Source organism: Phascolarctos cinereus, unplaced genomic scaffold (assembly GCF_003287225.1).
Source record: "Phascolarctos cinereus isolate Bilbo 61053 unplaced genomic scaffold, phaCin_HiC Scaffold_5;HRSCAF=322, whole genome shotgun sequence".
NCBI lineage: Eukaryota > Metazoa > Chordata > Mammalia > Diprotodontia > Phascolarctidae > Phascolarctos > Phascolarctos cinereus.
This window is the reverse complement of record NW_027555958.1, coordinates 435,062,096-435,078,973: the sequence shown is the minus strand read 5'-3', so window position 1 is coordinate 435,078,973 and position 16,878 is coordinate 435,062,096. Positions and strand designations below refer to the sequence as shown.

The window sequence follows — 16,878 nt, the reverse complement described above, 5'->3', positions numbered from 1 at the left end:
AAACAAAGATAGTTGTTTCTGCAAAGATGAGAAACGAGCAGGAAAAGAACCAGGAGAACTAATAATCATAAAATTCTTAGACCATCTACAAACGTTGTAACCAGTAGCATTTTCAACGTATGACCTTTGTCTAACCACCAATAAAATAATATACTATAAGAGAAACCAAATCACATCTATCTTGATATGCTAGCTAAAAGTGAAACAAAAATATGCAAAGAAGCAGAACATAAGAATATAAATATAAGAATGGCTCTCAAGTTCTTGCTGGAGAGACAGATAAGGAAATCATGGTGTTGGTTTAGGGTTACCATGGGGTAGTACAGAGTACTGGACCTGAAGTCAGGAGAATCAGTTTCATCAACCATAAAATTATAAAATCAGTGCAGTAATATTCATATTACTTTCCTCACATAGGAAAGGGCTTATAAAGAAAGGCCTTGGTAAACCTTAAAGTTCTATATAAATTTGAGTTATTATTGTGCACCTAGAGACGAATAGAAACAACTTTTCATGAGATATTTGCTTTGTGATCATATGATAAGCAAATGCATAAGGCTATAATGAAGATAATTTAAGTTTATGTGACAACATTAATTGTAGATTGTGAATTAATTGTCGAGGAAAGAATTTCATATCATCTTCCAAATAAGTAAGCTTATACTTTAATAGGGTAAAGTGAATGTGAAATCTGGCTTAGGGAGGACAGTTAAAACCATATTGGAAAATATAATTTGGTATAAAAGAAGTCAAAGAGTAGACTACTCATAAGACACCTACCTAAACATCATGACTACTTTTTCAAGAAGAGGGTTGGAATATGTTGGACATAGTGAACACTTAATGACATTTGAAAAACTGATCATATTCTAACAGACAGGAAGTGATTCATTATAGACGTAGCAATCGTTCAGAATCAGCTGCCACTATCAGCACAATCACATCAACAGCTTGTTAGGACAAAGTCAAAGTAAACACCAAATTAAAAGAAAGGGTAAAAATGAAAAAAACACTATGTATAATTATATAAATTTTAACTCAATCTGTTTTTAAAAGTTGACAAGTAGACAAAAGTAAAGACAGTGACTTCCTAGAGAAACTTAGCCAATATAAAAATTGATACAAAGAAAGTGATGAAAAAGTTCAGAAACCATCACAGCCAGCAAACACTTGGTAGCCACAGATAACACTGGTTTAAAGTACAAGGTCAATTGCAAAATACTACAAGAGGTATGACAGAAATGAAATCAAAATAACAAAATAAAATATGACAAAGTGAAAATCACAACAAACCCGCTCCAAATAGAAATGTATATAAGAACCAACTGATCAAAACCATAGTTATGCTAACAAAAATAAGAATTTAAAATTAAGAGGATTATTTCTAAAAGATATAAAATATCCAGATTAATAGAATACCCAAAAGAACTTAAATAATCCAATTGCAGAAGAGGAAATTGAACTAGTTATAAAGAAACTATCAAAAGAAAAATCTTTGGTCTAGATGGATTTACAGGAGAATTCTATCAAACTTTTAAAAATAATTAATACAAATACGATATAAATTATTCTCAAAATTGAGAAAAACTCCTTTTATCAGACAAATACAGTCCTAATTCCTAAAACAGGGAAGGATAAAGCAAAAAAAGAGAATTACAGACCAGTCAATTAAAAATTTTTAAATAGAATTCTAGCAAAAAGGCTACAGAAATTTATCCAAAAAAATCATTCACTCTAATTAGGTTGGATTTAAAGCAAGAATTTTCAATGTTAGGAAAACAATTAACATAATTAACCAAATTAAAAATAAATTCACATGATTATATTGATTGATGCAGAAAAGTTTTTATCTAAGCACAACACCCATTTTTGCTTAAAAAACAAAACCTACAAAGTATAAACACAGAGGGATGTTTTTAATATGAAAAAAAGTATCTATATGGAATCAAAAGCTAATGTATTCAATAGTAAAACACTAGCTTTCCTAAAAAAAAAAATATAAAAGTGAAGCAAGGATGCTCTTCTTCCCCTTCTATTATTTGGAATGTGTCTAGAAATGCTGACAATAGCAGGAAGACAAGAGAAAGAAATTAAATTCATAAAAATAGACAAACGAGACAAAGTTATGCTTTTTTTGCTATGACATATATGATGGTTTACTTAGGAAATCCTAAGTAATCTGAGACAACAGCTTCAGTAAAATTTAAGGCTATAGACTTGTGGTAAAAAATTATTTTGTAAAATAAAACCACAAGAATCAAGAGTATTTTTACATAGTCATAACAAAAGTTGGGAAGCAATAATAGAAAGGGAGGTAACATTCAAAATAAGTACAAAATGAATACAGTATCTGGGAGACAATCTACCAAAGGTCACATAGACACAGTTGCAAAGCACTCTTTAGAGAAAAAAAAAGAATAACTTAAACATTATGGCTAGGTCTTGTCAATATAATAAAAATGACAATGCTACCAAATTAACTTTACATATTTAGTGCTATGCTAATCAAACTACCACAGGGAAACTTTACAAAGTTAAATAATAAAATAATAACAAAATCTACTTGGAGAAACAAAAGGTCTAAAATATCAAGAGAAATAATGAAACAGGAAAAAAATGAAGGTGGAATAGCACGCTTAGAGCTCATACTATGATATAAAACAGTAATCATCGAAAATATTTGGTACTTGTTTAAAAATAGACAAATAGATCAATGGAATAGACTAAATAAGGATGATCAGAAATAACTGATTACAATAACCCAGTGTTCAATAAATCTGAAAACATAAATTACCCAGAAAAAAATCCCTACTTGACAAGAATTGCTGGGAAATTTGGAAAATGTCTTATAAAAATTTTGTTTAGACCAACATTTCACCATGTTCTATAGAAAATTCTAAATGAATACATGACATGAAAATTAAAGATCATATAAAAATTATAAGAGAAGTAAGCCATATACCTTTCACAGCTAAGAGTTCTAGATGGATTCTTAACCAAGCAAGGGAAAGAGGCAATTACAAAAGATAAGTAATATAATTTTGATTCCATGAAATTGAAATGCTCTTGCATGAATAAAACAAATGCAACTTGGATAACAGGGTGTTGATAGGAAAAATAATCTGTTTCAAATATATCTGATATATAAGATAAATAGACAGCTAACAGAAATATCTAACACCAGAAGCCATCCAATAGACAAATGGTTCAAGAATATAAACAGTTTTCAAAAGAAGATGTGCAAACTATTAATTATCATATGAAAGAATACTCCAAATCATTAATGAGAAGAGAAGTGCAAATAAAAACAACTCTGAGGGTTTGCCTTATGCCCACAAAATTGGCAAAGATGACAAAAGATGGGAATAGTCAATGTTGGGGAGATTGTGGACAGACAGGCACACTATTTGGTGTGTATTATATATTGATAGAGCTGTAAATTGGCCCAACCAATCTGGAAAGCAGTTTGTAATTATGCAAAGAAAGTGACTTAAATGCCTATAGAGGTTAACTCAGATATTCCCAAGGAGATCATTGACAAAATAGAGAGGTTCTGTACACACCAAAATATTTATAGCAAAAATCTGGGAAACTCTAAACCTCAGAGCTACCCTCAGCCTCAGGCCAACAAAAAGCCCCAAGAAAAAGCCCTTGACATTAAAAATGAATATAGTTTTGGCCTCTAGAGATCAAAAATGATTGGGAATTACATTAGAAACTTTACAACATATAACTAAAATACTGGCTCCCCCCCCCCATTCAAGCTGTTACCAAGGTCTGCCAATTTCAACTTTGCAACATCTCTTAAATATGCCCCTTCTCTCCTCTGATGCTGCCGTTACTCTAGTACAGCCCCTCATCACCGCACATCTTGAATACTGGCTGCTTGGTCTGTTTGCCTCAAGTCTCTCCCAACTCCAGTCCATTCTTCATTCAGCCACTACAGTAATTTTCCTAAAGTACAGGTCCAATCATGTCATTCTCCTACTCAATAAACTCCAGGGGCTTTCTGTTGCCTCCTATTTCGTATACAAATTGCTCTGTTTGGCATCCAAAGCTCTTCATAACCTAGCCCCTTACTACTTTTCCAGTCTTCTTATGCCTCCCTCTTTGATCCAGTAACACTGGCCTCCTGGGGCTGTTCTGTTCCATGAATAAGACATTCCATCTCTTGGCTCCAGGCATGCTTGTTGTCTGGCTGCCCCTCATGCCTGGAACATTCTCCCTCCTCTGCTCTACCTACCATCCTCCCTGGATTCCTTTAAGTCCATTTACTGAAAGTGTTTCCCAGCCTCTCTTAATTCTAGTGCTTTCTCTCTGTTAATTATTATTTATCCCGTATACAGCTTGTATGTAAAATTGTTTGCATATTGTCTCCCTTAGATTGTAAGCTCCATGAGGCCAAGGGACTGTCTTCTATCTTTTTGTGTCCCCAGTGATTAGCACAGTGCCCAGCACATAGTAGGTGCTTAATAAATGTTTACTGATTGATTGGTACCCTCCATAGTAATAAGAAAGTTAGGTAAAGGAGCATTTAGGGGGAAAGATAATTTCAGAGTTCAGTTTTGGATATGTTGAATTTAAAATGTCTATGAAACATCCAGTTCCAAATATTGAACAATTGGAGATATGAGACTAGAGGTCAGGAGAGATGTTAGGGCTTAACAAATAAATATGAGAATCATCTGCATAAAGAGATGATAGTTGAAATCATGAGACCTGATAACATCATCAAGTGAAATAGTAATTTTTTTGGGGGGGGGCAAGGCAGTCAAGGTTAAGTAACTTGCCCAGGGTCACACAGCTAGTGAGTATCATGTGTCTGAAGCCAGATTTGAACTCAGGTCCTCCTGACTCCAGGGCCAGTACTCTATCCACTGCGCCACCTAGCTGCCCCTCAAGTGAAGTAGTATTGAAAGAAAAGAGAAGGCCCAGGATGGTCTTGAGGAACATCCATCATTTAACAGGTAGGACCTGGATGAATACCTAACAAAAAATTGAGAAGGAATGGTCAGACTGGTAGGAGGAGAACTAGGGGAAAGCAATGTGATGAAAACCTAGAGAGAAGAGAATATCAAGGAGAAGAGGGTGCAGAGAGGTCAAGAAGGATGAGGACTGAGAAAAAAGCCATTAGATTCAGTGATTAAGAAATCATTGGTGACTTTAGAGAGCATTTCAGGTGAGTAGTGAGGTCAGAAGCTAAGCTACAGAGAGTTAAGAGGGGAGTAAGAAGAAATGGAGGGACCAGTTATAGACTGCCTTCTCTAGGAGTGTAGCCAGAAAAGGGAGAAGAGATATAAGATGATAGCTAGCAGAAATAATGGATCAAGTGAGGGGTTTCTGGAGGAGGGTAGAGGCATGGACATATTTATAGGCAGTAAAGAAGCAGCCAGTAGACAGCATAAGACTGAAGCTAAGTGAGAGAATGGGGATGACAAAGGAGGCGTTCTGCTCGAGAAGAGAGCATAGAATGGGATCCCTTGGGCACACGGAGAGTTAGCTTTGGAAAAAAAGCCACCCCTTCGTGTGAAACAGGAGTAAAGAAGGAGAACGTGGCAGACAGCATCATAGAGATGTGAGATAAAGAGAGGAGAGGAGAGCTCACAGCAAATGGCTCCAATTTTTTCAGGGAAGTACAAGGCAAAGTTCTCAACTGAGAGAACAGTGGTGGTGGGAAGGCCAGGGAAGGTATGAAGAGGGATGAAAAGGTTTGGAAGAGCCTCCTTGTTGAGACAGCAAGTCAGTTATTGCTGTGAGGGCCCAGTTGAGATTATTTCACATAATTGTAGAGAAACTAAGACAGTATGGTTTTTCAAATTTCTCCAACTTTGCTCAGCACCACCTGTATAGGAGCCAAGGCAGTGGATGCTAGGAGTAATCAAGGGGTGAAGCTTGGTAGGACAAGATTTTCAACAGTATAAGTGGGCAAGGGACTTAGTAGTGTTCTTTTTTTGAAGCTGAACTGGTTCACTATGGGATCAAGATAAGGAAGAGGGGAAAGTGTAACTAGTGCAGGAGCGATGGCCTGGGCAAGAACTGAGGGATGGGGGATTAAAGGTCATGGTGAAAATAAAGAAGAGTTTTGGGGGTTGTAAGATGGAGAGAGAGGTGAAAAGACAGCAGATTGTGTTGAGATAAAGGAACTTCAGAACTCATGAATATAAAAGTGGTACATTTGTGGGTGATGGCAAGATCAAGGGTATAAGCATCTCCAGTGTGTACCTGAGGTAGAGTAGAAGAGAAGGTCATGGGAAATTAGTAAGTTGAGAAACTGGGAGGGTTAGGGTGTTTGAGGGAGTCTCCTGACTTCCAACTTCCCTACATGTCAAATTTTAATCTAAATTGGTCAATGAGCTCTCTGTCTCTTTAGAAAATTCTCCCTTTGGGGATGCCTGTCAATTGGGGAATGGCTAAACAAGTTGTACATGAATGTAATGGAATGCTATCGTGCTATAAGAAATGAAGAGCAGTCGGATTTCAGAAAAACCTGGAAAGACTTACATGAACTAAGGCAAAATGAAGTGATAAGAACCAGGAGAACATCATATACAGTTAGTGTAAACAATACTAGCAACATTGTACAATGATCAACTATAAGCGACTTAGCTCTTCTCAGTAATACAATGATCCAAGACAATTCCAAAGGACTCATGATGGAAAATGCTTTCCACATCCAGAGAAAGAACTGATGGAACCTGAATGCAGTTTGAAGCATACTATTTTTTCACTTTATTTTGTCATGGGGTTTTTTTGTCTGTTTCTTCTTTCATAACATGACTAATATGGAAATACGTTTTACATGATTGCACATATATAACTTATACCAATTTGCTTACCATCTTACGAAGGGAGGAGGAGAAGGAGAAGGACAGGGAGGGAGGGTGGGAGAAATTTTGGAACTCAAAAAAATTTTTAAATGAATATTAAAAAATGTCTTTACATGCAACTGGAAAAATAAAATACTATTTACTTGTTTGTTTGGATTTTTGGAGGCAATTGGGGTTAAGTGACTTGCCCAGGGTCACACAGTTAGTGTCTGAGGCTGGATTTGAACTCAAGACCTCCTGACTCCAGGGCCAGTGCTCTACCAACTGTGCCACCTAACTATCCTGGAAAAAAAAATTTAAATGTTTAAATAAGCTATCTGAAAAGAACAAGAAAACTCCTCTTTTTGCCCCATATCAGAACTGCTTCTATTTGCATCTTCAGAATTTCTTTCTTGGAAGGTTCAATTCTACTGCAGAGCTTTAAGTCATGGAGTCCTCTCAACTCCTTCCCTGAAAACTCTGAATTTTTTGTTATGCAAAAATATAAAGTGCATGACAGAACTCAGATTCAAAAAGATTTCTCCAGGGGCTGATGATGGGTTAAATAAATAAAAGATATCATTCAATAATGAAAATTGTAAACTTCTCTATCAGGGCACAAAAACCCAACTAGGGTACAAGAACTGCATAAGAACAGAATAGCAGAGGTATGGCTAGACCATAGTTCATGTGAAAAGTATCTGGGTTGTAATGAAAGGCCAGTGAATCAGCAGTATGACAAAGCAGGTAAGAAACATAATGTAAGCGCATCGACAGAGAAATAACATTCTCCATGAGGGAGATTATCATAGTTCCACCGCACTTGGCCATTGTTAGAACATATCTGAAGCACTGTATTGCATTCTGGATGGTATATTTTAAGTAAAATAATTACAAGTGGAGTGCTTTTGAGGAGGACAATCAGGATGACACAGTGAAGGGAGTGAGAACCCTTGTCATGAGAGGATTGATTGAAGCAACCTGAGATATTTAGCTTGGAAAAGAGAAGACTTGGAGTGAAGATAAAAAGATATAAAAAGCTATTACTTGGAAGTTAGACTAGTCTTCAGCAGCTTTGGCTGGTAGAACTAGATTTCTGATGGTAGAACAAGAATGATGGCAGAAGTTAGTGAAAGTCACTTGAAAGACAAGTTTCAGCATGCTATAAGGAAATCCTCCTAATAACTAGATGTCCCAAAGTAGAGAGGTAAAGAACTTGCCACACTGGGATCTTCAAGTTGCAGCCAGAGAATCACTTAACAGTCATGTGTTAGAACTTAACTGAGTTTAACCGCTTAGGGGTCGTTTGGCCTACAGGGTGTCTAAGGTTCCTTCTCAATCTGTGAGTCTACAATTCTATTCTCTTTCCTCACTTTAACTGGGCTAGACTGAAAAAGTGAATTAAATTATACCTCTTCTTTTGAGCAAAATGTGAGCACTGTCTCTTTGTGCCTGATCCTTGACATTATTCCAAGGTAAAACAGTATTACAATCTTCCCAAATTTCATTGGGAGACACTTTTATACGGATTTTTGAAATGGCTGAATTGTTTCCGATTTCTGTATTTGCAAGACTTAAATCATCATACACATGGGACTCAACAGGTTCTTCTTCCTTATTCTTTTTACCTAACAGAAGAAATAATATAATTAAAATGGCAAAGTTGAACTCATATTTTAGAGATGTTAGTCCCAGAGTAGTTTGAAATATGTAGTGAAGGAATACAATTTATCATACATTTTATTTCTTTAGTGGCTCTAATGAAGACGTGCCTTTATTGACTAGGAAGTCAAAACACCACACAACAAAATATAACAAAAGCAGTCCACATGAAAAAATGTGTATATGTCTTCTTCCTTAACCTGCTAAATGAAAACTAAAAATAAGGAAAAGCATTTAATGTCTTTTTGTTGAAAAGAAAATAAGTAGGAATGGAAGAGAAGAAGGAAGGAAGGAAGGAAGGAAGGAAGGAAGGAAGGAAGGAAGGAAGGAAGGAAGGAAGGAAGGAAGGAAGGAAGGAAGGAAGGAAGGAAGGAAGGAAGAAGGGAGGGAGGGAGGAAGGAAAAATAATAGATCTAGATCACATACAATGAATTAGAAGAGAATTCAAAAGTTCATGGATCTTTCCACCACACATTCATAAGGAAGTACAAGTCACAGAAAAATTTTTGAAATGACAAGAGCTTTTTTAACTTTTTCTGCTCATGACCTCCCTGAAGGATCTGGTAATTTCTCCAATGTCAGGAATCTCTCCTCCTGAGCCCCAAAAACCAAATAAGAAAAACAAACCCAATAACATACTAACAAAAAGCACGGCAGGAGTTACAGGATACCCAGAAAAGGAAAGAGCAATCTCTAGTACTTTTCCTTTGTTTTTTTCAGAAGAGGTATGAACAAAGTCATGAAGATTTTTTCAATACAACATACATTAAGCCCCAAATGCATGTTTAATAAACATGCAATTCATTGAGACAGATACAGAATATACCCAATTCAATTCAATTCCAGGAATTCTGCTAAACTCTAAGGATACAAAGACAAAATGAAACAATCCTTGTCTTTGAGGAGCTTATATTCTAGGAGTCAGGGGTGACGGGGGGAGTAGAGAGATGGGGAGAAAATCTGGAACTCGAAATCTTATGAAAGTGAATGTTGAAAACTAAAAATAAATAAATAAAATTTTTTTAAAAAGGAAAAAAAGAATAGTATCAAGAAGGCTAAATAAAGCCAAGTACGAGCTGAAGCTTATGACAAATGTTAAATACCATAAAATAGTTACTTTAGCATTGCTGATGAAAGTTTGGACATCTTCTTGATGTGATGGGAAGAATATAACAAGAGAAAGAAAAAAAACTATTTAACTCTTCCTTTGATTCTGTTTTCTCTACCAAGAAAAAATGATCTCCAAATTGAGAATAGAAAAAAAAAAAGGTTAACAAAGGAATTAAAACTCAAGATTAGTGTGTAGCTCATAAGAGTCACATATAGTTTCCCTCAATAAATTCAAGTTATCTGGCACAGATGTACCACATCTTAAGGTACTAAAAGACTGTGATTTTTGAAATGACATGGAGAAAGGGAGAGATGGCACAGGACTGGAGAAGGGCAAAAGCACCAATTTTCAAAAAGGGAAAGAAAAATATTTTGACACACAGACTGATGAACTTGATTTCAACAACTGGCAGAATTCTAGAACAGATAATTAAAAGGATGGTTTGTAACTACTTATTAATAGAAGATGTTATTACTAAAAATCATTCTTTTATTAAAGATAAGCCATATCTGAATTGCCTAATTTACCTTTTACTTTAAATATAATTGCTAAACTTCAAGACTGGGAAAGTAGTGTATATACATATATATATATATATATATATATATATATATATATATATATATATATATATAAATTTCAGCAAAGTGGTTGGCAATTTTTCACTTTGTGAACAAGATGAAAAGATGATAGATGATATTAGATAAAGGAAATTAAACTGGTTTTGAACAAGCTGAAAGACCTAAAGAGTGAGATGATGTCAACATGGAGAGAAAGCTCTCCCAGAATGCAAAAGGTTTCTATCCTTGGTACTATTTTTGTAACATTTTGTTAGTGACTTAAATGAAGGTACCGACCGGCTACTTATCAAGTAGACACAAAACTGAGAGGGACAGTCAATCAAAAGGCAATTATTAAATATGTACTATATGCCAGGTACGGTGGGGATTCCATAATGCTCTCAAGGAGCTCAAAGTCTAATGGGGAAACAATATACAAACAACTACATACAAAGGAGGTACATACAGGATAAACTGGAGTAGTCTCAGAAGGAAAGTACTGGCATACCAGAAAAGGCTTCTTGCAAAGGATGGCATGTTAGTTGAGATTTGAAGGAAGTCAAGAGTCAGAGATGAGGAGATAGAGAATTCCGACATGAGTCCAGAGCTGGGACGTGAGTGTCCCATGCAAAGAACAGCAAAGAGAGCAGTGTTACTAGATCACAGAGTACATGGAGGGGAGTGGGGTGAGAAGATAGAAAGGTAGGAAGGGGCCAGGTTATAAAGAGCTTTAAAAGCCAAAGAAATTTATATTTGATCTTGGAGATATCAGGTAGCCACTGCAGTTTATTGAAAAGACAGGGTAACATGGTCAGACCTGCACTTTAGGAAGATCAATGTGACAGGATAGATTTGACTGGAAGAGGACTGAAGCAGAGTGACCAACCAGCAAGCTACTGCAATCATCCAGCAGCGAGGGGATGATGCCTGCACGAGGTTGGGTGACTGTGTCACAGGAGAGAAAGAGGTAGATAAGAGAGGTCCTTCACGTCTGGAATGCCCTCCTCCTCATGTCTACTTCACTGCCAGTATCTCTCTGCCGAGATTACCTTCCACTTATACTGCATCTTGTATGTACATAGTTATTTGTATGTAGTCTCTCCCATTAGACTGTAAGCTCTTAAAGGATAGGTACTGTGGTTTTGCTTTTGTTTGTATCCCCAACACAGCATCATGTGTGGTACATAGGAAATGCTTAATAAAGGCTTACTGATTGACTGGCTGGAAATTAGAGCAATGCCAATTTGGTTCAACCTTAGGAAAACTTTTGTTAACAAACAGAGCTGCCACAAAATAGAATGAGTTGCCTTAAGGAACATTGAGTTCCTAATTCATGAGGGTATTTAAATAGAAATTGGGATGTTTGAGACAGGATTTATAATTTGGGTAGAGACCAAACTAGAAAACCTTCCCACCCAACTCTAAGATTCTATGATTCTAGGAAGGAATAGGAAATCATTCTCGTTAAAATGGAAAGGGACTAAAAATGTGACCTTGCCAAACTCATTCCAAGAATACCAACATGGTATATTTTTGTACATAATCAACCTTAGGAGAAATTATTACTGGGAAATATCCCCTCACAAAACAAAAAAATCTCCCTCAACCATTGGTCATATCATCTGAAATTCCACATTGGTCATTCAGTTCATTGGAATAAGAAGCATCTTCTTTTAAATACAAATTTCCCTGGGAGCAATTTTTTCTTAATTACAGTTGGACCTATTTTCTTGGACCTCTGACCCTTAACCATGTTTAAGGTTTTATGCTACAATTCTTCACCAACAGCGTTGAAACATAACCCATAACACCCCCAAATTCAGATATAAGACATGAGGTAAGTAGCATAGATGCATCTTCCCTTTAGATTTATGAAAAATTCTCAAAATCAATCTCCCTTAACAATGTCCTCCTAAAAAATTGAGATTATGTTAGTGTTCAAAAACAAAAATACTATGTATGTATAATTCCGGGGTAATTTTAGTAATTCTTGGCTATAATACCTTATATTTACTTTTTCCCCTACCTACCTGGAGTATTTATGAAAACAATCTAAGACAAAGGTAGGGAATTCAAGGCTACAAGTGGCCCTCTAGGTCCTCAAGTGTGACTCTTTGACTTCAATTCTTTTATTAAGGGGATCTGTTCTGTGACTTTGGATTCAGTCAAAGGGCCGAACGTGAGAACCTAGAGGGCCACATGTGGCTTTGAGGCCACAGGTTCCCATCTCTGGTCTAAGATGCTCCAAAATTAATTGTATCTTTCTATCAACACGACAAGCTTTTTCTGGGCCTTAGGTTTGCTTCGGGCTTGCTTTTAGGACTGCAGCCCTAACAAGGTATAATAAACTTTTATTTTCCCCATAGCAGTTGAAATCACCTTCTTCCTGATTTCTGAGGGGAGGAACTTTAGTAATATGTTCTAAAAGGCTTGGATCTTTTTCAGGTTTCTGGCTTGAAGAAGTTTTGCAACTATCTAGTTGCTGAGCAGCTTTATCATCCTCAGAAACATTATTCTGCTGCATATCTCCCACAGTAGATGATGACGATGATGATGAATAAATATTTCCTAAGTGGTCCACTATGGGAAGCAAATATAATTCTGGTTGAAGAGCCTAAAATATATAGGAAACAATTTAATGAGAATAACTTTTTTAAAAATTCTTTTTAAAATAAAAGTTTCTAAGTGTGTTACATACAAATGGTGGAGCAAATGACTTGAGTTTCAGTTCCTTTTCTTGCTTTGTCTTCACCTGAAAACATAAACATGAAAAATCAACCAAGGCTTTCATGATTTCTCATTAACTTACTTTGAACTTTGCAAAGAGTATATAAAGAGCTATGCTGAATTTTAAAGCTAATAGCAAGACTAGATGGAAGACATTGTAGAAGACAAGTTTATTATCTGAGTGCATCAAATATAATTGAATTCATACATCTTTCAATTATGCAAATGTTAGTTCTCACATACTTAAGTAGAGCTCAACTGGTGAAAATAAAAGAGAGTTCTAATAGAGAGGGTGGGACTAAGGGAATAGTTTTACTTAATGTTACAGTAAAGAAATAGTTTGGTATATGTAGCTAGAGAATTCACTAACTCTTCATTCATCATTCCTAGTTAAAGATTTGAACAGTGATCATCTTAATAGTTTTTTTTTTATATTTTCTTTCTCTCAGTACCAAAACCTAGAGTGAATACATATGAAACAACTAAGTAGAGGTATACATAATTACCATTTCTTTATACATTTGACTGTATTATGCCCAAAATAAAAATAACCACAGGATTCTGCAATGGGATTTTCATTCATTCTCTCAATAGGCATTTAAGTGTCTGCTATACGTCAGGCACTGACTGTATGCATTAATTTGTTCTAACAAAAGTATAGTCTCAAAGAAAGAAATCTAAGCATGTGAAAAAATGTTTCACATGGCTAATAAGTACAGAAATCCAAAGTAAAGCAACTTTGAGTTTCTATCTCACACCCATGAGATTGGCAAAAGATGACAAAAAAAGAAAATGCCAAATGTTAGTGAGACTTGAGGGGAAATGGGCACATGAATGTACTGTTGGTGAAACTGTGAATTGGTCCAGCTATTCTGGAGAGCAACTTGGGCCTACCCCCAAAAAGTCACTAAATGCGTGTATGTCTTTTGTTCAGAGATACCACTACAAGATATGTATCCTACAGAGATTAAAGAGAGAAACAAGGACATATGTGTAAGTAGTGTTTATAATAGTTCTTTTGGTAGGGAAAAAAGGAAACTAAGATGATGCCCACCTGTTAGGGAACGGCCAAATATATTCTAATGGAATATTACTAGGCTATAAGAAAGGATGAAATGGAGAGCTTCAGAAAACTCAGAAAAGCTGTCTGAACTGATGCAGAGTGAAGAAAGCAGAATCCGAAAATCTCATCAGTATGTTCATAAAGTATGTTTATAGAAGAATTTAATTTTGAGTGGGGAAAGAAAAGAAGAAGATAACTTTGCCCCTTAAGTAATAGTCACAATGGGTACTTTTATTATTAGACGGTTAACTGTGAAAATGAAAAATTATGACTAAGGAAGTGAGACATATATAATATGCCCTGCCATTAATCAATCAGCAAGCATTTATTAAACACCTATTAAATGTTAGACACTAAGAATATAAAGCCCAAAATTAAACAGTCCCCGCCCTTGAGGAGTTTACTGTTGGTGTGACAAAGCACCTTTCAGACTCTGATAGGACATATATGAGCTGGCAGCAGAAACAATGACTAGGTATCCTGGGCGTGGCTATGTCTCTAATTTTTTTCTACCCATTCATCTACATATGAGAACAGGACAGACTTAAAGAGTTTAAAAATTGGGAAACCTCCAGGAGCATGGGAATTATTAGGCAAATAACCATCACCTAGTCTAGTTTATAGCCTAGTCTTCAAAGACTGATAATGGGAAATACATAGAATAGTCAATACAAACCAAAGTGAGGTCCCTGGCTGGGGCCTAAACCCAGACCAGGATTAGAAGTCCAAAGAAAAGACAAATCCTAAGGGCATTTGATAACTTTTTTATCTGTGGGAACAAGACACCCTAGAACATCTTAGAGCATCTTAGAGCAAAGTGTTTTCTGACTCTTCCAAATAAATGGCAAGTGGGGAGAATGGATGGGAAGAAGCCCAAGCTAAAAGAGTTAGAGAGAGCTGTGGATTTGGCCTATGACAGCAGACAGTATAGCACAGAAGCAGAAACACTAAGTGGAAACCCATGAGTCTGAGAGGAAAGAGTCCTGCCCAGCCCACGAAACCAGAGCAACGCGTTAGTTTTAGCATCAGCAGCATGAGCTGCAATTCCATGCATGGGCCCTGGTCACCCATGTTTTGGTATATGGCGGGTTGGCATAAGAAATTAAATGGGAATTTTGGAGGAGTTTTGCAGGAGAGGCAGACAACATGCAATGGCCGGCAGACAACACAGAAAAAGTTTAGAAATTCAGAAATACATGAAATATATGTATAGGGTTGTAAAACCTATGACCAAATATTTAACCCAAATTTCACAATAAGGTACTGTAAACACCCTATAAAAGAAAAAGAAAAAAAATTCAGACTTCTTCTCTGGTACAAAGGGAAGGCCAAAAAATTTTATACAGATTTTCCAAATTGCATGGGTGCCGTGACCCTAACACCCCCCTCCTCCCACCCCCTGATGTGGAACAGATAACTGTAAATGTAAAATAACCTTAGAAGAGAAGGCCCTGGCTTAGCTTTCCTTCCAAGTTAGCAACAAAATGTTTACACTTGGAGAAGCGCTCTCATCTGTTACATTAAGTCTCCTGGTAGTCATCTTTCCTTAGGGCCTTGGCTTTTGTTAAATGCAAATATTTAGCATGGAGAGGATAAGTCTATGATCATTCCAGTACTCTGCTCCACACATTGTCTTCTTCACGCTCATCTCCTATTTGTCTCTTCTCACAACGACATAGTCTATTAAATGCCAATGTTTGCTGCAAGGGTGCCTCCACAAAGTTTTATTGCATTTAGCCAAATGGAAGACAGTGTTGGTGATAAGGTCATGCTATGCACAAGTCTTCAGTAGTAAGTGACCATTGCTGCTGCTGTTTCCAGCTCCATTCCTCCCAAGGACTCCCTGTCATGTCTGGTAGTCTGAGCCTACTCTACTATTAAAGTCACCTAGAATTACGGGCTTGTCCTCTTTTGGCACATTGATGATGAGGGTCTCCAGGTCTTCATACAATTTTTGTTTGACCTCATCTGCTTTCCTGCAAGTGGCAACTGCATTGTCATGAGCCTGTCATTCATTCCTTTTGGTAGGCACACAAGCTTGTTGGCTAGATTACTTTTGATTGCAAAACATATGCCAGCTTCATGGCGCTCCCCTTCACTGCAGCCACTCCAGAAAAAAACGTGCATCCAGCTCCGACTTTGGTAAGCTGGCCTTCATTTGCCAGCCTTGTTTCACTTGAGGCTACCATTTGGATGCAGAACGTGCTGAGTTCCCTCACAACAGCTCTTCATCTTTCAAGTCTACTGGACTTCGTGTTGTCCATAAGTGCACACAATCCACGTTTCTCCAATGATGAGCAGAATCATCTTTGCAGAAGTTTCTGCACATTTTTTTGTGTGTGTTTTGACACAAGGTGAGATCTCCTCCTGCTGTGGTTAACAGGCCAGGGTTGGGTAAGCAGACAACTTTTAGGGCACATTTTCTAGCCCCTTCCTCACACCAGGAAGTGAACAGTGTGGTTCTTAAAAGGCTGCTCTGACCCCCAGGGGGCTGCCGCATCCCATTGCTGCTTCCAATGAGAAGATGCCCTGCTGGCCTGGGCTGCCTGTATGCAAGGGTGTGACTACAGCTCCCAGTGTATCTGTACCCACTGCTTTGTCACCTGCCTGTCACCACAGGACTTAGAGATGGGTAAAAATGGTAAAATGGCATGGGTGATGTCTTTTGATTCATGCACAAATTGGATTTAAGTAAGGCAGAGTTGCACAAAGTCATTGGCCTCGCTCTCTCCTCCAGAGCTGTAACAGTCTAGTGGCAGGGCAGAGTCAAGATGACTGGTGATGGCTCGAGATGCACTGGATGTTGGTGTCTTTGATGTCCAACCACACTCTAAGTGCTCCATGGCGCCTGATTCAGCTGCCTTCATGGCTGTTGGAACAAATTGTTCTAATCTGCCCATTCCACCAGGGGAAGTCTTTACATGCTCAGGGTAGACACCCCCCCCCAAC

At 37.1% G+C, this 16,878-nt stretch overlaps 1 protein-coding gene across 3 annotated transcripts in view; it reads right to left on the bottom strand.

The window, feature by feature from the left end:
* Nucleotides 1–16,878, bottom strand: part of SPATA1 (spermatogenesis associated 1) — a 76,363-nt gene that overhangs the window by 30,851 nt on the left and 28,634 nt on the right. For 2 of the 3 annotated variants that reach the window (XM_020988702.2, XM_020988706.2), the window contains exons 5-7: nt 12,838–12,891; nt 12,519–12,753; nt 8,219–8,434 (exon numbers count right to left, since the gene is read on the bottom strand). In XM_020988702.2, coding sequence (XP_020844361.2) covers nt 8,219–8,434; nt 12,519–12,753; nt 12,838–12,891 — 505 coding nt within the window. The remainder of the gene's footprint in view (nt 1–8,218; nt 8,435–12,518; nt 12,754–12,837; nt 12,892–16,878) is intronic. The other variant, XM_078156551.1, reaches the window with a different exon arrangement.